This window comes from Megachile rotundata, chromosome 1, assembly GCF_050947335.1.
Source record: "Megachile rotundata isolate GNS110a chromosome 1, iyMegRotu1, whole genome shotgun sequence".
Taxonomy (NCBI): Eukaryota; Metazoa; Arthropoda; class Insecta; order Hymenoptera; family Megachilidae; genus Megachile; species Megachile rotundata.
In genome coordinates, this window is record NC_134983.1 from 24,784,411 (window position 1) to 24,807,357 (window position 22,947).

A 22,947-nucleotide genomic window follows, 5' to 3' on the forward strand; every position below is an offset into this window, starting at 1 on the left:
AGCGTTGAACGGTTGAACGTTCTTTCTCGCTCTTTATTCGCGATTTGCAATGTGTACTCGATACGATGCTTAGCATAACAAAAACATACGCATGCGCACTAGATTAATGCTTTCGTTTTTTTTTTTTGCGCAGTGCTGTAACTATATTTGAAAAAAAGAGTATCGAGTATTATGTGGTTTCTCGTGTTTCTACGTTAAAATTCTCGATTTCTTATATACCTTTCATTCAAATTCCTTATTAATAAAGTTACATTTTCGTTTTAAAAGGTACACTTCATACAGAAAATTTTTCATTCAAGTATTTACCATTTAAATTTTATTAATCTTTAAGAGATAATTTTAGAAAATTTTCGATAATATGACGACGTATCGTTGCAGACTATTTATTTTTAAATATTTATTTTTGCATCACGTATATACGTACGCAGTATCGAAACGATTCATGTGCCAGGTACGTAATGTTACGTGTCTGTACTGTGAAAAAACGAGGAACTGTCTAATGATGACAGGCAATGTGACAATTTACTTTACAGCTGAAAATAATTTTATATCGACGATTGTTAAAAAATGTACAATTGAAATATAATCCATTTCGAAACTGATGAAAATCTTTATTTATTTGATGATACATGATTTAATGATTGACATTGATCGTAATTCTCATAATCGATAATATTATACAGAATTTTGATTATATCGATTTAAACATATGTACATTGGCACCATAAGTAACAGTTTGTAATGCATGTTTTGTGATGAACTGTGAGACCAATGTACTGCAAAAATAATTTAAATAATCGCAATGATCGTGAATGATGACTCTCTAACGTGCAAATAATAAAATTAATAGCGCACGATGACGGTTGACGCGCGAATTTTAAAAATTATTTCGCTACGTCTTATAGATATGTATAATCAATTCTTTGGCGAAGCAAAAGAATCAATATGGATCTTTCGTATAAAAGAAGAAGCTAACACTAAATGCTATAAATTGTACCGCAAAGAGCTTACAACGACAATAATCGATGAACAAAAATTTCAGGCTTAATTACGAACGCATTGCATTGTACTAAAAAAATTTGTACACACACGATAAATTTAGATCTTTGAACTTTTGAAACGTACGCGGACAGTTTACTGAAAAAAAATTCGTATCCATCGATTAAGAGAAAAAGGAGCGACACCTTTTACGTTTAAATTTCAGTTACTTTGAACATTTAAGCAACATTTAAGATCACGATACAGATTTGTTGAAAACCGCGTATTATAGCGGACTTTGCACTTGTAGTAATTAATAGCAGAAACTTATTGTCGTTTGAATTGTTCGAAACAATGTTTGCTCAAAATGATTCTTTACTTTGTAATCACGAGACAATCTATAATATAAATTATCGCCCCTTTTCTCTATATCTGTCTATATTTTCTATTTACTGTTATGATCGTTTCTGTTCTTAAAATAATATACTATGAAATCCAGTCGTTCACGTAACAGATATATGTATACTTCTAAGGAAAACTTGATCAAAACCGGAAATTCTTTGAATCCATTTTATCGCGTAAAAACTGCTTTATAAGTCGAACTATTATGTTAATTTCAATTATTATTTTGGAATTACATATAAATTTAATATTATATACATAATTTAGGCTTATATCTTACAATCTTTTCTTTTTCAGTTCCACTTATAAATTTTTCACGTCGTTGAGCGTCTGAGATTAAAAAAAAAAATCAATTAAGGAAATCATGTCTTTTTTTGTCACTTTTACTGGCACACCGTAGAAACACACGTCCGTTTAAAGTTTAAAGTATCAAGAATATAGCTATATTTGAGTATTATTCGGATCCAAAGATGTACGCGATAAATAAAAACATGTACAGTCAATCCATAATTCACGGCGGAACGTTGTCTATGTTTTTCTAACCTACATGTTAATTCTTTGTTATCGTTTACATTATGTTCATTAAATATCTAATAAATATAACAACAATGGTACAAGGTATTTAAAAATTAACTAATTACATGCAATATATAAATATAGTTCTCCTCTACGCTATATGTAATGCTATCCAATGTTGCGTATTTCTATGTACAATTATTACAGTACCTCCTTTACTTCATCCTCGTTTGAATAAAATTTTCACATTCTATATGTAAACACGTACAATGAATTTCGTTAGCCTTTAGTATAAACTTGAACATTTGCACGAACATAATCTTTACAATACGTCTATTAAAAAAAGAAGAAAAAGATTTTTACAATAGCAAAATTTATCCTTGAACGAATCTTATAACTTCCAGCAGTAATACGCTATTTCAAGCGTTTTAAATAGTCTGAATTTAAAGAAAGAAAATTAAGAAAAAAAAAACGCAATTTACGATAAAATTGAAATTCTATCAGAAGAAACATTTTCCGTAATAATGTAAAAGACATAACAATCCGTTGAGAGAAAGTATGTCACTTGGAAGTTTCGTATCTCGATTCAATGCAAACATATTGTATTCTTATGACTAGAGTAATAGCGTTTACTATAATCGCAATTAAATAATATCGTTTCTTAACTCCTTTTTAAACAATGATGTCATAGTAAATGTAACAACAAACGATTTTTAATTAATTCCCTCGATTATGTTTAAGGAACTGTAAGTTATAATATTTTGTTATCTTTAGTCTCTCTTCCTATTAATAATTTCGCATAATCTTTCTTTCCTCTAATCTTCAACAATGTATAATTTTACGAAGAAACTATTTGTCCCTTTAAAATTGAGCCCAGTTTGCTTTTCTACACATAATTAAAGTATCTCGAGTACGCGATAATATTACGATTCTCGCTGAAACTTCAATGTTCGTAAAACGAAAAAAAAGAATTAAAAAGCAATTTGAAAATTTGTTAGGTTAAAATGAAAAAAATAGAATTCGTAAAATTCGTAAAATTCGTAAAATTCGTAAAATTCGTAAAATTGGGTGTACTATTCGTACAATTTGATTATGCTTTTCGTTTGTCGCGATAAGTTTACTGTGCCGGTAGTAGTAGGAACTAAGTTTACGTTCAATTAAAAATGAAACTTCCTCAAAAAATATGCGCAACTTGACAGCGTGTAACGTGCGCGTAAACTACGAATAAAAAGCTTATGTGTTTATTTAATTCGTCATTGCGTTAAAATAGAAAATTATTTGATTTCCTGTTCCATCTAAAAATGGAATATTTTTAATAATTTTTTAAACATTGTAACAATAATGTATTCAGAACGGATTCGCTTTCAGCATCTTATCATAGTCAAGTCACGAATTTTTCAAAGAAATTCACATTTACGTTCGATTAATTCGTCTTCGAAAACGTTTCTTTAAAAACACAGTTGTTTCTTTTTCTTTCCCTGCGATAAATTTCTTAAGCGCCGTAATAATATACGTGTTCTTACTGGTACGATATTTGTCGGAACATGCTACTAATTTCCTCCATCGTCTTGTTCTTCGTTTCTGGCACCTTTTTGTAGATGAAGAAAACGAAGAATGCTTGTATCACGGCAAATAAGATGAATACGTAAGCACCTAGCGCTTCTTGTAGCGGCAGGAAACCGATACTGACGATGAAATTCGCCGTCCAATTGATCGCGATAGCAACGGATGTTGCTGCAGGTCTTGCGGATTGATTAAACAATTCAGACACCAGGAACCAAGGAATACTTCCTGGTCCAGTCGCGAACAGGACCACGAACATGATGACTAAGACAATAGAGAAGTACGCAGCTGTGCTAGACGTATCCTGTAAACAAACAGAAATATCAGAATGAAAATTCTTTCATGTTTCCTTAGAGTTCGATTACCGTGTGCGCAGGGCTTTTCGATAAATTTTACTTTGGCAGTGAAAGTGCTAATTATTACTTTATAATCGCGTAGTCGTGAACTTACCGCAAAAACAAGACAGACCGCGAGTAAAGCAGTGTCGATGAACATTCCACCGAATCCAATAAGAAGCAACGTTTTTCGTCCAGCTCTTTCAACGAGTATCAAAGAAATAAAAGTCATGAGAACGTTCATCGCCCCGACTCCCATCGTTGCATTTTGGGCCGCGTTCTTATCCAATTGTGCCATCATGAAAATTTTCGTCGAGAAGAACATCACGGCATTTATACCTGACAATTGTTGCGCGAACATAATCATAATTGCGATCATCAATGGAATTCTAAGAGCAGAATTCACAAACAATTCTTTTAGCGTGACCTTTGGTACAAGTTTCACTGATTCGTATTCTGTTCTCATTTCCTCCATTTCATCGTGAACTTCGATCGTACCACGGAGCCAAGACAAAGCTGGAACAAACAATCGTCCCGTTATCGATAAATTTTCCCTCCGTTAGACTTTAATCTGCGAAAACTATGAAAGCGAAAACGTATTGTACAAGAGTTGACTGGTAACAGATAAAACTGTCTAGAACAGATAAAGCATTTACGGTATAGGATAATGATGCATTTACGGAGCCGAAGCACGATACGCATGAAATTTCGAAAGTACTACACACGATCTTGGAAAATAATTCAAATAATCATTTCTTTCCTAATAAATCTAATAAATCGCTTCAAGTTCTATGCAAATGTTTAACAATATTTCTTATCTATTTCTATTCATGATCTCGTTTAACATCGAATAGAATGTATCGAGCAAACGACCCATGTACATACCTCTTTGCGCCTCCATGTCCTTTCCTTTGCTGAGCAGTAAATACTTTGGACTCTCGGGGCATAGGGGAAGGGTAATTATTTGAAAGATCGCAGGAACGATCGTCAAACATAAAAGAAGCGGCCATTGATCGGCCGTACCCAGTACTTGTTCCAGTCCGAGAATCTGTGATACCAGAATAGACATAGTGATAACTAATTGATAGACTGTGCCGACGGCTCCTCGTAGATGAATAGGTGATATTTCAGCTAGATACATGGGTGCCAGACCAGCGTTCAACCCAGAGTTAATACCGATTATAAATCTTCCAATGATTATCATCTCGTAGCTTTTCGCCGTCTTCGCGCAACCCTCGAAGATGACCGTCAAGAGAACCAGAATGTTGTTCAATAGCAAACCACCCTTTCTACCGAAACGATCGGCTACCGAGCCCACCAAAGAACCGCCGATCATACCACCCACGCAGAATATCGACACCGCTATCGACCATATCATCGTCACTTCCGACTGTTTCGTTGGTACACCGGTACGATTCATCTTCAGGTTACTGATCCAATCCTCGATGAGCTGTAACACGCCACCGATGCAAAATGATAATTAATGATAATTAAACCTTGCATCTAAATGCATCAGGTGTTAAGAACGCGTCACGATTGCAAAAATTAACTTAGCATATAGAAATAACGCAGTTACGTCTACAAATATACATATAATGATTGCTAAACGGAAAAATTATATGTACTAATAATTAGCAATTGGAAGATCGAAAAGTGGTTAATATGCTTGTATTACTAGTGCACTTTATTATGAAATTTCTTCAAAATTTAACTTAACGTAATTGTTACGCGCATACATGTTATACATACATATATTCCAAATACAGGTTGTTCCAGTTTTTTAATCGTCTTATTAAAACACTGTAATAACGATACAAAATGCTTTGTTTTTCGATGCCACTAAAACTTTGCTAGCGCGTTCTATGGGTAAAACTATAATAAACTCTTAAATATTTTATTGAAAGATTATGAGAAATATACGAAATGATAATTTACAATTTTCTCTATCAATAGCACAACTTTCGACTTTCGAATTGTCGACTAAAGAATAATACAGTCCGCTTTCATTTCGTACACATTTTTTTTATAGTTTTTTAATAAAACCTTTAAAACTGTATGCACTAATATAACGCCTTCTTTTTAGTTTGACTAGAATAAAATTTGCTAATAAAGTTTGCCGATAAAAACCTAGGGCACCCTGTATATTCTCTACACTACAACTACGATACTTGCGATATCGGTAACAATATAATTTTACAGTTATGTAACGATTATTATTGATTAGCTATTGAAACAGAACGCATATATAAATCCTAGTTGATAATTTTCAAATTAACTTTATTCCAAATACTTTATGACACGCGATATAATGCAAATTATATCATCGATAGCCTGGATCCAAATATTAACAGAAAACATTGAATTTTTTTTTATTTTATACTAGACTGTTTCATCGATATTATACTAAACGTACTGTTGTATTCTCTCTTTCGATAGTCCGAATTTTATTAATAATTTTATTAATAATATCAAACCGACTTATATGTACAGAGCAAGGCTAAACGGCTAGAAATGATTTAAAATGTATTTAAACATTTGAGAATTAAATAATTTCTAATATGAAGTATTCTAGATTTCTCGCGTTACGTGGGAATAGCTAATTCATCTTTCACGCGCATCAGACTTATTAGTTACACTAATGATCGCGATATAATCATTTATGTACCAAAAATTAAGTATTACCGGTTGCGATAAAATATCTGGAATATGTAAAAATGTTCTTCACCGATTCGTGAATAAACGCGATCATAACGTTAAAGCTAGTGTATCGGTGTCAAGAGATCTAAGAAAGCGCTGACAATGTATCTTATGAAATACCTGCTGAGGTGCATTGACGACACCAGTGTTGTACCCATGTTGAAACGATGATCCAAGTGCAGCAGCACAAATAGCAAACGCTAGTCGCCCGTTCAGACCCTGCGATAACAAATAATTGTTTCTTACCAAAAATATCTACATATTATTTAATCGATTCTAATCTTAAAATTATTCGTGAAAAATTAATTATAATTGTAAGGATTAACGCGAGAACATGAAATTAGCATTTAAAAAAATAATTGGACTCGTACCGTTTTCCTGAAATAAGGAAATCTTGTTGCTTTTAGAGTCATCGAAAAGTTCTGATCTATCCACTAACTCGAAGAGAAATACAATGAAAATGGATTGTAAACCGTTTGCAGTCGAGCGTTTATGCAAAATGCAATATCTATCGGCACTGTTTTCAAACACGTGTCAAAGAGCACTCTGTGGGTCGGTACCCCCGCTGCGGATTTTTATATGCTCCTACCACGATGCACACGAACGCGCTAAACTAACTTACACGCGCATACACTCAACGTGTCTCGAGGAAGCTAGCAACCAGTGTTTCTCAAATCGATGGATAAATGCTTTGGAACCTTCACAGATTATTATCTATTTCTTAATAAATGTAATACACGAGGTAACGTGTAACGTAAAGATTCGCGTCTTTATAACACCCGTAACTTTCACTTTTACTTTTATTCGGATCTAAATATCTATAAATATAAATCTATACGAAATATTAACGTATAACATGTTCGTGATTATACATAAAATTGCATTCGGTATACATACGTGAATTTTTTTTACGTAATACAAGATTTCCGAGAAAAATAAGTATCACCAAGTTACACTTTCACTGTGTTTCCTTTTAATCGGTCTTTAACCAGTTAAGTATCGTTCGGAATACTGCCAACAGTTTAGCATGAACCGTCGAAAATTCAAAATAAAGAAACATAACGTCATTTCGTACCCACTTTTATCCTTGACCATGAACATTTTAAAGTTAAAGACGGATAGAAACATAATCTCGGAATAAAGAAAATTCATCGCGTTATACGTATACGTTTTTACTAGTTTCCTCTCTATGCATCGACCCTAATACGAAAAAAAGTAATTACAAACGTTAACATTAGCAACTTTAATAAAAACGTACTAACTGCTTTTAGGAAAACGCACATAAATAAATATAACATTATAAATAGACATATGAATATACATGCATACCGATAACTTTCATTCGGTGTTTTCGTTTAAGATTAATTTTACTAACAAATTATAAAAATTCCTTTAAAAACTTCAACTCGATTAACCTTACGTTAATATCTGACTGATTCGATCAGATAGTGAAATTTAATATCAGGAAAATGATTCCACCGGAGATGGTATAAAAAATAGAGTTGCATTGTGAACACGTAACGCACAATAACGTAATTATGCATCCATTCACGTTCAAACATAAGCGAGTATTAATTCGAAAGCACATCCGCTACGTATACATATAAAAGAATTATGATCATTAGTAGTGGTGTTAATAACGATGATAACAACGACAGTGCTATGTGATAAAATTTCCGAGTGGCATGTGACGTCGGTGTATTCTGAAATAAATCCGTTAGCAATGCACGAAACAGCGAAATTTCCCGCTTCTCGAAACTCTTGATAGCGATTGGTTGAAGCAAAGGTGTGTCGATGGTAAGCAAAGCTGATTGGTCGAGGCAAAGGTGTGACGATCGCGGGCGAAGCTGATTGGGCGATCGAGCCAAACCTCTTTTACGTACGCAATTCTTGTCACGTAGTAAGCAACGTCCTAAATATAGCTACGAATACGAAAATTTTATCAAAACTTTCGGAGAAAAATCGTCAAGTGGAATGGATTAGTTCAACGATCCGTAGTCACTCAATGAATAAGCACTTCTCCAATCAGTGCTTCCTTCTATTTCTGAACAAAAGGCACACAAATTATGCCATCATAAAATAATACTTAATATACAAATAATATTATTATACATATAATAATTCCAATCTTAATAATATAAATTCACGCGCAAATTTATTTATTCGTATTATCCAATAGCACGTGGCATGAAACAATACGAAACGCAACTTTTTCATGAAAAATCGTAAAAATTCCTTCATATTGCATCGAACATTTCATACGTATCGTATAAATGTTTCTTTTTTTTAAATTCAGAATAAAAAATTTCGATAATATAATTATTACGCTTTCACACGGAAATCGGAATATTCTATTCTGTAATTAAAAAAAAGAAAAAAATAATTTTTTTCCGATAGAAGATCACAGAATATCGTTATTTTTCTCGGCAGCAGCTTCATATAAAAATAGCACCGAACGTCACGGTAGGTATTTCGATTCATAACTGATCCGTGGAGCGAATCCATTTTTTTCCCTCCAACTATATATAACAATTTCTTTTAACGAAATTATTTTCCAATATCGTTCGAAGAAATTTGCGTAAACTTTTGAAAATTTCGATACATCGATTCAATAAAATATACAATTTATTTTATTTGCTTGCTTTATCATTAATTCTTCTTTCTGTATAATTAATATTTATGATATGAAGTTATCATAGTTGCAAATAATTTACTAGTTTGCATAATTTTTTTTACAATATAAAACATGCCATACACATATAGTATTTATACATATAGTGTAGGATAGCGAATTAAATATGTGTTGATTTAATTAAAAATAGAGAAAAAATGTTGCATGTGTTTAAAAGATCGCGGTGAAAATGAACGATTGGAAAACATTTAATATTCAATGTTTGAACGTTCCTTTCTCGTTTTCCAGCTGTAGTCGTTCTCTATTTTTATTCGTCGCATCGTATTTCTTTTTTAAGAATCTGAATTGCGTTTCGAAGTATCGATTTTTATGTAATTTACTGTTGAACACAGCCAAAAATAAAAAAATACACTCCTGTATCCCTTATCGCCAGTAATTATTCTAACATGTGTCCATCTGTTCTTGAATACTGTACATAGAGTAAATGTACGTCGAGTAAATCAACATTTGTTTATACAAACGTTTCCAGCTGTCTGTACAATGGTATTCGTGTATGACAATCAGGCTTTCGAAGGAACGCGAAATAAACTGATTATACTATTTGTCACGGCGAATTTACGACGATATTTCTTAGGGCATTTACAAGCGACAAACAAAAGTGAGGTTCTTTGATTTTACATGGTAATCATATAACCATGTTACAATGTCGCGTATGGCTACCACAGCACGTACAATTTGCAAGAAAGTACAGATTTACCGATAGAACCTTGGCCTAATGCGAGTCTTTAACATAGTTTCAGATCCATGTTCCATTCATTTCTTATTTCCTTCGAATGCAAAGACAATGAGTTTGAATTACGAATATCAAGTTAACAAATTACGAATATCGACTAGCATTATTTAATCGCGGCGGTCATTGACATAATTAGGCAGGAACCAAGGCAGGCTACTAAATTTCCCAACCGTATTTAGACCACGTAGCATAAGATATTTTAAATTCCCAAAGTGGCAAATTTCCAAGTTTTTAAATAATTGAATTCTGAAATTTTCTAATTCCCGAATGATGAAATTTGTAAATTTCATCGCTTCCAATAGTCGTTCGTTTACGAGCAGTGTACGACACGTCGATACTGTTACAGTAAAGCTAGGGCACTTAGATTACCTTGAACAAACATTCTAGTTACGCCAATGATCACCGCTACTAATATTATGCTAACTTCCTCGTTGAAAGGACGCATATTTTCTTAACAATCCTGCTTCTCGTTCTACCTGTACACTTAAAATACTTTGTACTCGATAAATGATCTATTACGTACATTATGTCCTATTGTATAAATGCTAATGTTAAATTTCTTCTTAACTTCCATCTATTAGTACATGTAAATATCAACAAACAGATGCTATTCATTGGTAATATCGTTTACGATAGTGGAAATCTTGAGACGCGACTGCTTTCGCGATTACAATGTTCGCTTTCGTTTCGAATTTAAAAGAAAACGAACCTGTCCACCTAAAAAAAACGAACGACAACGCTTCGGTCACCTTTAACACGTTAAACCAAGATCAACAATTCAAATGCCGGGACGGTATGACCGATTACTTGTTCGATTTTAATTCGCTTATTTCGATTCTCGTCGAGAAAAATCAAGCAACACTCGATTAGAATATATTTTACATCGTACAAGTATATCGTATCTCAGATATATATGAAAACGAATATTCATTAGAATCCTATTTAAAGGTTCGAAATGGGTAAAATAGGCAATAAACACTCGAAGGAATGGTACATCAATGATCGGTAACTTGTAACGTATTCGGGTAACGCTAACTACGTTCAAGTAGAAAATATCAGCGTTAGAATTTGTCGAAGAAATCGTAATATTTGATCGCGTTTCGCATTTTCCGATCGAACATTGCCGATCTACTACTTGGTAGAAAAATGTATAACGCAGGAATTTCCAAATCTATTAGACCGAAACCTACCTTTCGTGCTAATAAATTATTTTCCAAAGTTTGAAAATTCCAGTGTGGCCAACTTTTCGAAAGTTTCAAAGTAGAAAATTTCTAAAATTTCAAAATTCTAAAAATTCAAAATCGAAATTCGAAAGATGTTAATATTTCGCGAGCCACTCGTTTCTGATAGATATTTTTAAAAGAATCGTTTATGTTTAGAATATTTACCGCGACCTACCATACTTTGGGAATTTCTACGACAGAGTATTCGTATCGAAATTATGCCTTACCTGCCGCCATTTTTTACTCATAATGAATTTTGTTATGGTCTCGTTAAATTCTGGTTGACACTGGTAAAAACATTTACGTTATACACATGCACGGACTTGAATCGAACGGATACGAGAAAGAAAAGAGACAACGACCGAATCGTTCCGCCTCACGATCGCGTTTGAAAGCTACTGAGACGACATTCGTGCGAGCGGACGAAAGCCGATTTTCGAAATCAGTCGTATCTCCCTCTCCCCTTCGTTTCTCACAACGAAGCTTCCTGAAGAAGGCCCCTGCAGGAATATCATTGGGCGATGCCTCTCTCTTTTTCTATCTCTCTCTCTCTCTCTCTCTCTCTCTTTCCCTCTCACCACTTGTGCATTTCTCTCAACAGAGTACACAGGACAAGAAATTTCCGTTAAAAGTCGTTCATACTCGCTCATAATAGCCCTACGAAGCGACACGTTTGCCTTTTTCTCGATTCGATTTTTCTCGATACGCTGCTTCAAGATTTTCATGTCGATTTTTCTTCAAACGCACCGTCCGCATCGATCGCAAAGGTTTTTAGTTCGATTCGGTTGAAATATAGATACAAGTATCTACAATATAAAAAGAGAGCTAGAAATTATATCGAAACGATACATAATAAAAATTTCAATTTAGTCGAATAACGTGGATAAAATAAAGGAATTATTAAAATCGTTGATGCGTATTAAAATACGTAATCGTATAATGATACGGTTTAAACGTATCAAATATTCCATCAATGGATCTTGATTCTACGCTTGTCCTTGCTTTCCGGAGTATTTATCCGCTTCTCGATTTCATCTATCACAAGTCGAAGTTTTGCTAAACAAGTTTATATTTCATCCCGTGTGGTGTATGAGGTGCACGAATCAAAAATAACATATAAAGTGAATATACATATTTATTGACGCGAATAACTTATTCAACCGTATTGAATAAAATATTTGCACAGTAAATATATACGAATAATGAAATTAAACTGGAATAACTTAAGCTTCGTAAAATATTCGACGAAGATATTAAAAGATCCTTATACCAAAATTGAAAAAGAACCACGTGGATATAAGTTTTCTGAATTTTCAACAGAAAGCAACGTTGTTGTTTTGAAAATTATAATTATTTAGCACCGTCTGTAATCGTGTACGGTAAACATCCGTAGGGAAAGAGGAAGATATCGATATAATCGAGAGAAACTAATGCGAGGTTGTCCGTTCTGTTCGACTAGAGGGATGAAAAATCTAAGGCGTAGGTTTCCTCGTATACAAATTTTCTTGGACACGTTCGATAAAATTAATAAAAATTCTGCACCTGACGCAATCTAGAATAAAACCCGAATTATGTACCGGTGTAGCTACTGCGTGATATTTTTGAAAAAATTTTCTTTATCGAATGCGAAAATGTTTCGTACAAATTAAGCGAGTCGTATCATTCGTCTCGCGTATTATAATGTTCGATGAAGCCTTCTTCTAAAAATTTCTCGGCGTTAAATTATGAATTTTGATATCGCACGAAAAAAAATCGAGTTTATAAATTTCTACCGAAGATCCGATCCTTCGTTTTCGCTAGTACCGTTTCAATATAAAACCGGACGTGGCCTGTTAATCGTGATGCCTGTGTCGCGTACACCAATTTTACTATTAAGAACATTCGAGTTAAAGTGGTCTTACAACCTGGAGAACGTTTAAACGATACATTACCTATAACCTTCAACTTGTTAGCGCTTTAAGAACAACGAGATCATCTTCTTCTCGTTGATACGATGAAAGTTTGCGCGAGAAATACAGTACTATTCTGTTTATAAGAATATTTTGCGAGATCGTTAGATGTGTAGTACGCGCTTTTATTCCACTAATCTTCTCGATATACTTCTCGTTATACTTCAGATTTCAAATTAAAACTAAGGAATTTCCATCTATTTGCTATGTAATCGTTTATTTTTTCTTTTGGTCGCGTCCAGCGATGATAAATCGGACGACGATTTTCGACGCAGCTTTCTTATTAAGTACAATTATTGTTAATCGGAACAACGTATCGTAACGTAGTTATGGTAGAGTAAAAGCGTTATGAATGTATGAACGACATCTACAAGTATACAAAAATAAACGAAGATAAGGTAACGAACTCGAGGAAAACTACTAAATGACCTTTATCCGGTGACGACGATTCTCTCTTACTTCGATGTTCATATGCATACATACATATGTATAACGTAAAATGTATTTCGTTACTGTTCACCATTTTCAACGTTTACCAAAATTTCTTCGCGCGTTCTGCAAAAGCAATCCGCGCGAGACGCGAATTTTCGATTAACAGACTATAATCGCGTTACGTTAGAAAAAACCTTCAGAAATCTTTAGAAATTATTTCTTTAGTTCAACTCTCTTCGATGCGAACAGAGAGAATATATAGTTCGATACCGTTAAATACATAATTAACTTGAATACATTATCGACTAACGAACTCAACTGCCCCGTTTATACAGGCTGTGTATAATATGAAGAAAGAAAAGAAAAGATAAGAACTATATGATAATATTTGTACTCGAAAAAGTGGAGAAATCTCGTTACCTTTGATGCCAGAGTTTTTTGGCCGGTTAGCGTTGTAACTTGTTCTTGGATTTCGTTGTTCGGCTAAAGAGAAATTGTTAATTGAACCCATTGCGAACATTTTCCATTTTGTTAATTTAATAATTTATTACACGATACCTTATCCTCTACTGTTGCCATCGTAAAGCAGCTTGTAAAAAAAGAGACGAAAAATTATTATCGTACTGTCGCGGTTACTGATAAAAACGAATAATTTACGAAATACAATTTATCAATATTGGGAAATAAATTAATATTACGAAATCGTTGAAATAAAATCGAGAATAAAGATAAAAGTTGGAGCTTAAATTAGTTTCGTTCGATTCGTAACACGCTGCACGTTTTATGATTTTAATCGTTTCTAAACGGGGGCGACGCTAGAGTATAAAAATTAGTTTCCTTTAAAAATGCACGTGCCTCGGTATCAAATTCCAAAAAAAACTTGCGAAAAATCGTAGAAATCGTAGAAATCGTAGAAATCGTACACGTACAAATGTTCAGTCCCCTAAAATTTGGTCGAAAAGCAGTATACATGACGATAAAACACGTGGTTATACAGGCGTTCATTCAAAATTAATAACATTTCACCCTTAATGCCGGACACGAAAATTTCTATGATTTAAGCTGACGAACCTGAATACTTTCGAGTTCGTTAACGGTTCTACTCGATTTTTTCCTACTCAACCCCGATCCGCGTAATCTCAACAGAGTAGATTCACTTAGGAATTGCCATAACAGTAACCAATTTATAATTGACGAAGAAACTGTGCTTCGACCTACGCAATACTTCGGTGATCTATTTTTATCCGTAATCAATTAAATTACATATTAAAACGGAACGCCAAAACTCCGAATTCAGGAATATAAGATTCGAACTAAATATTGTTATCTAATCGATTGAAATTAAATTTAGAAACAAACAGTGTTTTCTTAATTGAATCTAATGCAGTCGAATCAAATTGTTTTCAAACTAATATTTATCTAAAACCGATAACGTATACGAAACGACAGAGTCCAGATTAATTTGTTTAAAACTCGATGCTTGTGAAATACGACACAATCGAAGAACAACACGAAAGCCGAAGAAAATATTCAAAATTCATCGCGTTAAATGTGCGCTATAACTATAAACACGTATATCGGGACTGTATAGTTGCAAAAATAAGAATTAAGAAGGTCGCGCAGAGGTTATCGGCAAGGCCTCTACTAAGGATCGCTTGCACGTAAATTGTATATAAGCAATCGCTGTCTCGATCAAATACAAAGAATACAATATTGTTAAACATTGTACGGACAGGTCATAACCTTTGATAAATTAGATGAATGTATCGTTACGTACACCGTAAGGATCAGATAACTTCCAAACAAAATAGTCATTTAATAAGTTCTATGTACACGTGCGAACATCGAATTCTTCCACGCAATTGGAAAAGCATTTATTTCACTAAAATCTTCGTATTTGAAGATTTAATTTCGCATTCGATACCTACTGTTGATATAACGATCTGTCCATACTGTTGAGAACTATTTTCCTAAACTATACGTAAGAGTATTCGGTGCAATTGCATCAAACGATGACAATTTATATCTCGTTTCTCTTCCGAATAATATAAAATAAATAACAATTGTTTATTAAGCCGTCATTATATTTAGAATAAATATCATACACGTGCGAAGCGTATTCTTTACAATGAAATTGATATAAATTCATGGAATAATCGTTAAAATCGGAAAGTTCGATTCTAAGAATTGTAAGCACGAACAGAAAACACTCGGCGTGCGAAGAAGCATGTAAGCAAGTAGGCATGTACATACTCACCGTCGATGACGTCGTCGAAGGAAGCGCGGGCTCGACTATTCCGAGAGTTCGTGTTCGATCTTCGTATGCTTATAACCCCTGGATAAACGCACGACCGACCAACAAGTCCCGCTGTATTTTCAAGCGCAAGCGCGAAAATTTTACCGGTCGTTACTTGCACCTACCATTGCGATTCTGAACCAAGGATTGCTTCATCCCTGTGCTACGGACTATAGGTCGCTGAATACGTTCGACTATCCAGCTGACGAAACAAACTCACTGCCTTGCCGCCTTTCACTTTTCTTCCTTACTTTTATTCGACGAATCCGGATTATCCGTCGAATCTTCTTTCGAAATGACGAAATTTTACAAATTTAAATGTTTGTATAATACGTCATCCGTGGTGGATAATTAGTCATCCAGATCACTTGAATACACGTTTCAACTATCTAAGATATATTTTCGTCAATTTGAAAATTAATAAACGTTGAAACAACGTTCCAGGTACAATTTAATCTCGATCAATTCTCTTTGAGTATTTTACAAGTTCAATTAATCGTAAAGTAATAGAAAGTAGAATCGCAGCCAAGCGATTTTTCTGCCAACGCGTGTTCTTTTCTCTTTACTTTTATACGGGAATAGGCGACATTTCATGGGAACTCGTGTGCGATTGAAACCCGTTGATACTTTTCATCGTTCGGAAAGTAACTCCGTTGCAAATGTTACATCATATTTTTTACATTTATAGCCAGTCAAATCTATGTGTGTACGGGTGCTTCCGAAATTTTACTAAAATTAGATTGTACGTAATATTTTTCTGGTCGAAATGTTCCTTTAACCACAATTAATTCGAATGGAATTTCTTCTACACGATCACGAAGTATTTTAAAATGAAACTGAAATGTGACTCTAATTATTCGTCATACATTTTTTATACATCGATTAATGTATGTATCAAGTAATACTCGTGACATGTAATACACGTATTCGCGTAAGGTACAAGGTATACTGGCTTCTGGTTTCGGCTCTTTTTGTCGAGCCTGCGCCTCCACGAATTCCTATTTGGGACAAATGGTAGATCGATATCCTTTGAACATAAGCATAACCAGTAACGATTCCCACGCATTTTTCATCCCTTTAAATACATTGTAATCTTGAATTTTTCAATCAAAATATCTTTCAGATAACAATTTAAAAAAGGACGTTCATGTTACGTTCGATCTTATTTCGAACTCTTATTTTAAACCGCTAGTCAAAATCCTTATGCCGAAACTTTAGCTGCACGTGTTGCGACAAATGTGAGAAACATTATAAAGATAACCGTTATTGGTGTACTGAACTTTTGTGTCATCAAAAATTTATCTTAATATTTTTCTCGTAAAAAGATGACACTCGCTTTCCCGAAATAAACGAAATCTATAATATATAACTACATACGTACATACATAAAATACAAGGATATTCTAACCTCTTTTCAAGTACGTAAGTAAACGATAGTTCCATGCGTGTAGGAAAACCGAATGGAATTCACTTTTAACGGCAAATATTTACCGAACTATCAAAATATATATGTAGATAAGAAGAAAAGCACGCGAGTAAATATTGAAACGCATTTGGCTATCTGAACTCAAGTAAAAATGAACGGTGCTAGACGCCAAAGCGTGGGTGTCGGACGATGGCTTCGTGCTCGGTGTAACGTGCACGACGTCATCGCTCGAGAGATGGCGAGCCCCCAACAATCCTATTTCTTTTTTTTCTCTTTTAGATATCTACTTTTTGCCGGTAATATTACGGAATTATGGACTCGATAAACTTAATAATAATTATTCATTATTATCGTTAAATATTCGTAAATATATTTTTTTGAATTTCCTCGTGTTCCGTAATCATTTATTTTAACGTATTAATTCAGGCTTTCGATGTAAAAAAAAGGTAGGAAAATGAAGAAATTATTAAAAAAATGTTAGTACGTATTATCGTCGCAAGCGCGTATTGTACACTTGTAAAAAGTTCAAAGTCATTTCCTTTAACACGTTGATGTCGTAAAAAAATTATTTACATTTCAAATCGCACTTCGTTACTTTAAATTCATCGGATTTAACCAGTTAGCTATTTCCGACGAGTATATTCGTCGTAAAGAGATATATGACAACTGATGAGGCGAAATAGCTAATTGGTTAAATGTGAGCTAATTGAATATGTGAGAAAATAAAACGAATCTTACGTTACGAGAGGATACCGATCTATGAATCATGTATGAACATAATGGATTTCGAAACGTATCGTGCCATTGATCGTCACGTACTGTTTTACAATGTTATTATTTGTATTAGAAAAAAAATTATGAAATTAAGCCTTTGCACTCGTTGGCGATAACTGCTTATGTCTTTAATAAGCCATACATATTATGCATCCGATATCTTGATAAACCAAGTAAACAGAGTAGAAGAATGCGTATGTTTTACGTCGATTCTATCGTAATTTTCATATCCAATTGCGTCAGACGATATTACATGTCGAGGAATTAGAGGACACCGACAGGTGACGCGCCTTGCACACGCCCATCGAATCGACCAATCGCCTGATAGGTTACCGAGTGTTCTCAAATCATTCTTCGCGTACGACTTATCTACCGACTGTGCTTCAAGATGAAACACTCTAGAGAAACAGTTATCATTTTTCGGAGTAAATAAATGGAGAAACAATGTTTAACAATGACAATATCGAAAATATCGACCAGCATCGGTATATGTTGCATTAGTTTTCCAACGCGATGTCAATAATGGCAACCACTGATTGGCTCAATAAGATGTCCAGACTTTGCCTCTCCACAAAACTGAATGAAAGCGAGAATCCACCTGTTGACGAACCTACGAGCTACTGAACATTTACTGCAACATTATAGAATCGACACAACTACAGAATTTCGATTTAAAACGAACGAGTAAACGCTAATTACGAAAACATTTTCTTTCTACATTTCATACATGTATCGAGCAATACAATATGTTAAAGACATGTTAATAGAATATTCATTAGCGTAATTATGATTTTTTATCCAAAGTGGATTTCATTACTTTACTTTATCGATTGTAGTGAAATTTAAGAATTTGAAATGTTGCTCTTTTGGAGGTTTGGTTATTCGAAAATTTGAAAGAATTCTAATTTTGAATACGAGCTAGACAAGATATTCTATGTACATGTATATCCCTCCAAGCGCCGTACATTACGTGGAGGGGGTAGCCCACTCTGATTACTACTTACTCAGTTACGCCAATGAGGATAATGAATATTATTCAAGATACATACTCGTGAATATTCTTCGTTGCGTATTTTTAATGTCACGCGTTTCGTACAAACGTATAATTGTACGGCATTGACATGCATTAACATGCTAAAGAATTTATTTCACGAGCGGTAAGTATCGTTTAATTATCCGATAGGTACTAAGGGCATATTAATTGAATGCTTAGAATTCCATTAACTAAGGTCAAATACGTATCTACGTGCAGTGGTTTAGAGCACGTCTTGCGTCATTCGAAGAAACTACAGATCGTTCGATCATGAAAGTATGTATTACTCCAAGTAACTCGCTCGCAAACTTTAAAGAATCGATCAATGGTCTGCGATGCGCAAGGTCAAGAATTGTTGCTTCAAAGAATTCTATCGATCATTTATCCTTCAATTTCTATTATCGTTGCAAAACAATAAACGTTAAAAATATCATTGAATTGTCGTTAAGCCGTAATCAAAATTGTTTTTCTGTTTACATTGCAATATCTATCGAAGCAGCAAAATAACTAACCTAAATTCTATTGATTTTGGCGATGCAGCAACATTATTACGGACTGTCGTTTCATCAGAAAAAGGAAACGATTCCTTTAATTCCTTTAATTCCTTTAATTCCTTTAATTCCTTTAATCGTAACGCGTACGTTGTGACGAAAGAAAAGCCTGATTGTTTTGCGATTAGAGCCACCGCGCAGTTAGTCTTTTCTATCGAATTCACCATAATCACAAGAATATTATCGATCTATAATATATTCGATGCATATACATATGTATATTTCGGGATCTATAATAAACTGTTTCATCGAGATCTATAATAAATAATGACTCGAATAGATAAAATTTCAGCGATTCTCTAAAAATAAACTATCTACCTGCCACTCTTACTTTTTCCTGTACACGTGCACGTCAGAACCGTTCTAATTTTCGATTATTGTATCATCTAGTAACGTTTACCGATCGATTTCGTTAGTCAAGTGTACCGAAGAGTAGTTAGTTGTTCCCAAAGTACAGTTCAATGTATAGACGCATGGCAATGTATTAGTGATAGAGATTTTTAAAAATCCACACATTCATCGTCGTTCATTCATTCAAGCTGTTTCGTCGTACATTTGTGATTTATCGATAACGTTCTACGCTTAAGCATAGGTATACTTATGTAAGGTATGCCAGTAATGAACTTACTTTCCGGGCAGAAACGGGGATGGTAGTTTCTCTGGTATAAATCGGTACGTCCAAATCGCTAACGCTGCTACTGATACTAGGTGCTCTGGAATCAGATCGACCACCAAGAGGAACAGAAAGATGCGTCGGCCTAAGCGGATGAGATTCGGCGATGAAACCCTCCCCGAAGTCCTCGTCATCACGATCCATCTATAGCAAAATCATACAATATACGAAATAAATCGTCAAGTATAAGTGAATAAATGATAAAAATCAACGTTACGAATGAAAATAAACTGGTTATAAAAAAGCAGAAACACTACGTACTTTTCATCTCATAGGATAACAAACATTTTAACCACCAACTTCAATTGTAATTATATTATTATTTAAATGTACTATTTAAAAGATCTATATAAGAAATATGAATAGTTCGTTTACATCGTTACAGTAAATATCGTAGAAAGTATTGTTAAAAAGGCAGAAAAAGAAGAAAACGGATAGCGAGAAATGCAGTGTCTGTGGGTACATTTCGGGTAGAAACGATTTTTCTATTAATTATTAAAGATACATGAATATGTATCACGATAACAATAACAATTATCAATTATACGTCGTAGATATTGTACGTAAAATTAGCACGAGAATGTGACAACGGTACGCTTTCCCTATCAATTATTTGGCAAACGATCAAGGCTAGTAACTCGATGACACACTCCCCACTACGATTGATAATTTCGTTCTGCGATTAATAAAGAAAATTGATAAAAAAACGAAACGATCCTCGAAAGGTAGATATCATAAAATACATAGATTATTTTTAGTTTGAACTTATTCATTGCTTGTCACATAATCGCTATACAAGCGTTAAATATTTTAAGACCGATCAACCCACAAAACTTTGCTTGAACTTTAATCAAAGATAATACACGGCATACTTGGAATAAAGGTGCAAATATTTTCTTTTCCGCGAATGCTTCGAATTAAGAAAATAAATATCTTTCGCCACAATATTAACCACATTCTTAACGATTATGTCGACATTTTTCATACATCGTTTCAAACGAATCAGCAGTAATCTTTCGTTCGGTAAACCATCGTTTAAGAATGAAATTCGGAACGGAAAGGGTAGAAAGTATGTTCTTTCTGCAAATATGTTCTGTATGGCATAAAACATTAGACCGACGAAGCCAATAATACCAACCACGAAAAATCGGGACACGGTCCATTGACGTCAATGAGGTGTCTGAAATCCGATAACAAAAGCATCACATTTTTTTTCAATTACCTCGTGCTCGAGAGCAAACCAGAAGCGTAGAAGACGGTAGCAGAACGAAGAGAAGAACGTGTAATGGATCGTTTCTAAGAAAGCGAAGCTCCACTTCTTGCGTCGTCAACTACGAAAGTAAACGAGTCGAACGTGTGTGTGTATACCGATAGAAGCACAAAAATACGAGAAGACTTCAAAAAAATGGAAGATTAGAACACCCGTACAGGCAGGGTGTGCTCTTGAGACTGAGCTAGAGGACGCATCACGTCGCGACATCACCGTCGTCGTCGCCGTCGCCGTCGGCAAGACGTAGCCGTCGGCCTCCGGCTGGATTTAATTTTAACGCGTACGTTGTTAAGACGAGCCTCCAACTTCCTATAACAGCGAACACAACTACGTTAATGCATCACCTCTTCTCCCCCTTCAGCTGCTTCTCTTCTATGTTTGTACATCAATTGATTCCTGCTAAACTTTGCAATTGATTTCACTTGACCTGGTGGTACATCCTACCGGCAACTTCTACCGATCCGACTTGCGATTCAAACAATTTTTCATCTCCATATATGTATACTTTCTTTACTTTGCAAGCGTTTTTTAAAATCATTGCTATTTTATCGTTTATTACTGCTATTACTATTAACCATTTTTATACTAAATTAAAAAGGGTGTTTCAACGAAACATTTTTACTATTTCACAACGTATTTCTTTAAATATTTCACTCTTGAATCTTTAAACATTAACAATAAATCGTTTAATGTAGAGTGACAAACAGATCAAGTACCCGATGAAAAGATTATAAGCATAGCGTGCACGATATGTGCAACGATGAAATGTAGCAAAGGAAGCGAGAGAGGAAACGAGATACCGAATCCATCTCCTTTTCAAATTTTTCGTTTGGAAATTTTCAAAATTTTCAATATATTCGCAAAACTAAACGTTTCAGGATTTTTCAATCAAACAAAATTCCAAATCTAACATAACACTAGTTTCTCGGGTTAATAATGCATATTAATTTCGTTTGTAGCAATATAACGAGAGAGTCAGCCTGCTGTACTCATAGGTGATTGCACATGTATGCTGCTTGCGCTTCCATATACACATGGACGCAGTTATATAAAAATCTACTTGATTTTAAAATCAACAATGTGCACTAAAAGTAATCTGTTTGAAAACATCTCATATTTACTATAATAATTCTGATGAGATATTATTAATGATAGATTATTTAAAAAATAATCATGTATCAAATATTGTAACATCGCATCGGTTAAATGCAATATTCGAAGCAAAATTCAATTTGCAAATAAATAATTAGTTCGATTTTAATGCGATCAAAATTAATTTCTTATTAAAGGTTAAAAAAATATCATTTTGACGCTTCGATTTAACATCTTTCTATCAATAATTTTCTATAAACATTATGAAATTTTCAAACGATTGTTCGACCTTTTCTCGCAAACTTCGTTTCA

At 34.1% G+C, this 22,947-nt stretch overlaps 1 protein-coding gene across 5 annotated transcripts; it reads right to left on the bottom strand.

The window, feature by feature from the left end:
• Positions 1-590: 590 nt before the first annotated feature.
• Positions 591-21,944, bottom strand: LOC100882724 (solute carrier family 2, facilitated glucose transporter member 1). Of its 5 annotated transcripts, XM_076531513.1 has the most exons (8): positions 21,496-21,728; positions 20,229-20,417; positions 14,079-14,109; positions 13,941-14,003; positions 6,612-6,710; positions 4,680-5,244; positions 3,910-4,310; positions 591-3,763 (listed from the first exon to the last, which is right to left on the bottom strand). In XM_076531513.1, exons 2-8 carry the CDS (start codon positions 20,405-20,407, stop codon positions 3,416-3,418), a joined length of 1,686 nt encoding a protein of 561 aa, XP_076387628.1. In that variant the 5' UTR covers positions 20,408-20,417; positions 21,496-21,728; the 3' UTR covers positions 591-3,415. The 5 variants fall into 5 exon arrangements, with proteins under 5 accessions (XP_076387628.1, XP_003700484.2, XP_012154170.1 ...); XM_003700436.3 differs by lacking the exons at positions 13,941-14,003; positions 14,079-14,109; positions 21,496-21,728 and adding an exon at positions 21,888-21,944; XM_012298780.2 differs by lacking the exons at positions 13,941-14,003; positions 14,079-14,109 and having other exon boundaries at positions 21,496-21,725.
• Between the last annotated feature and the right edge of the window lie 1,003 nt (positions 21,945-22,947).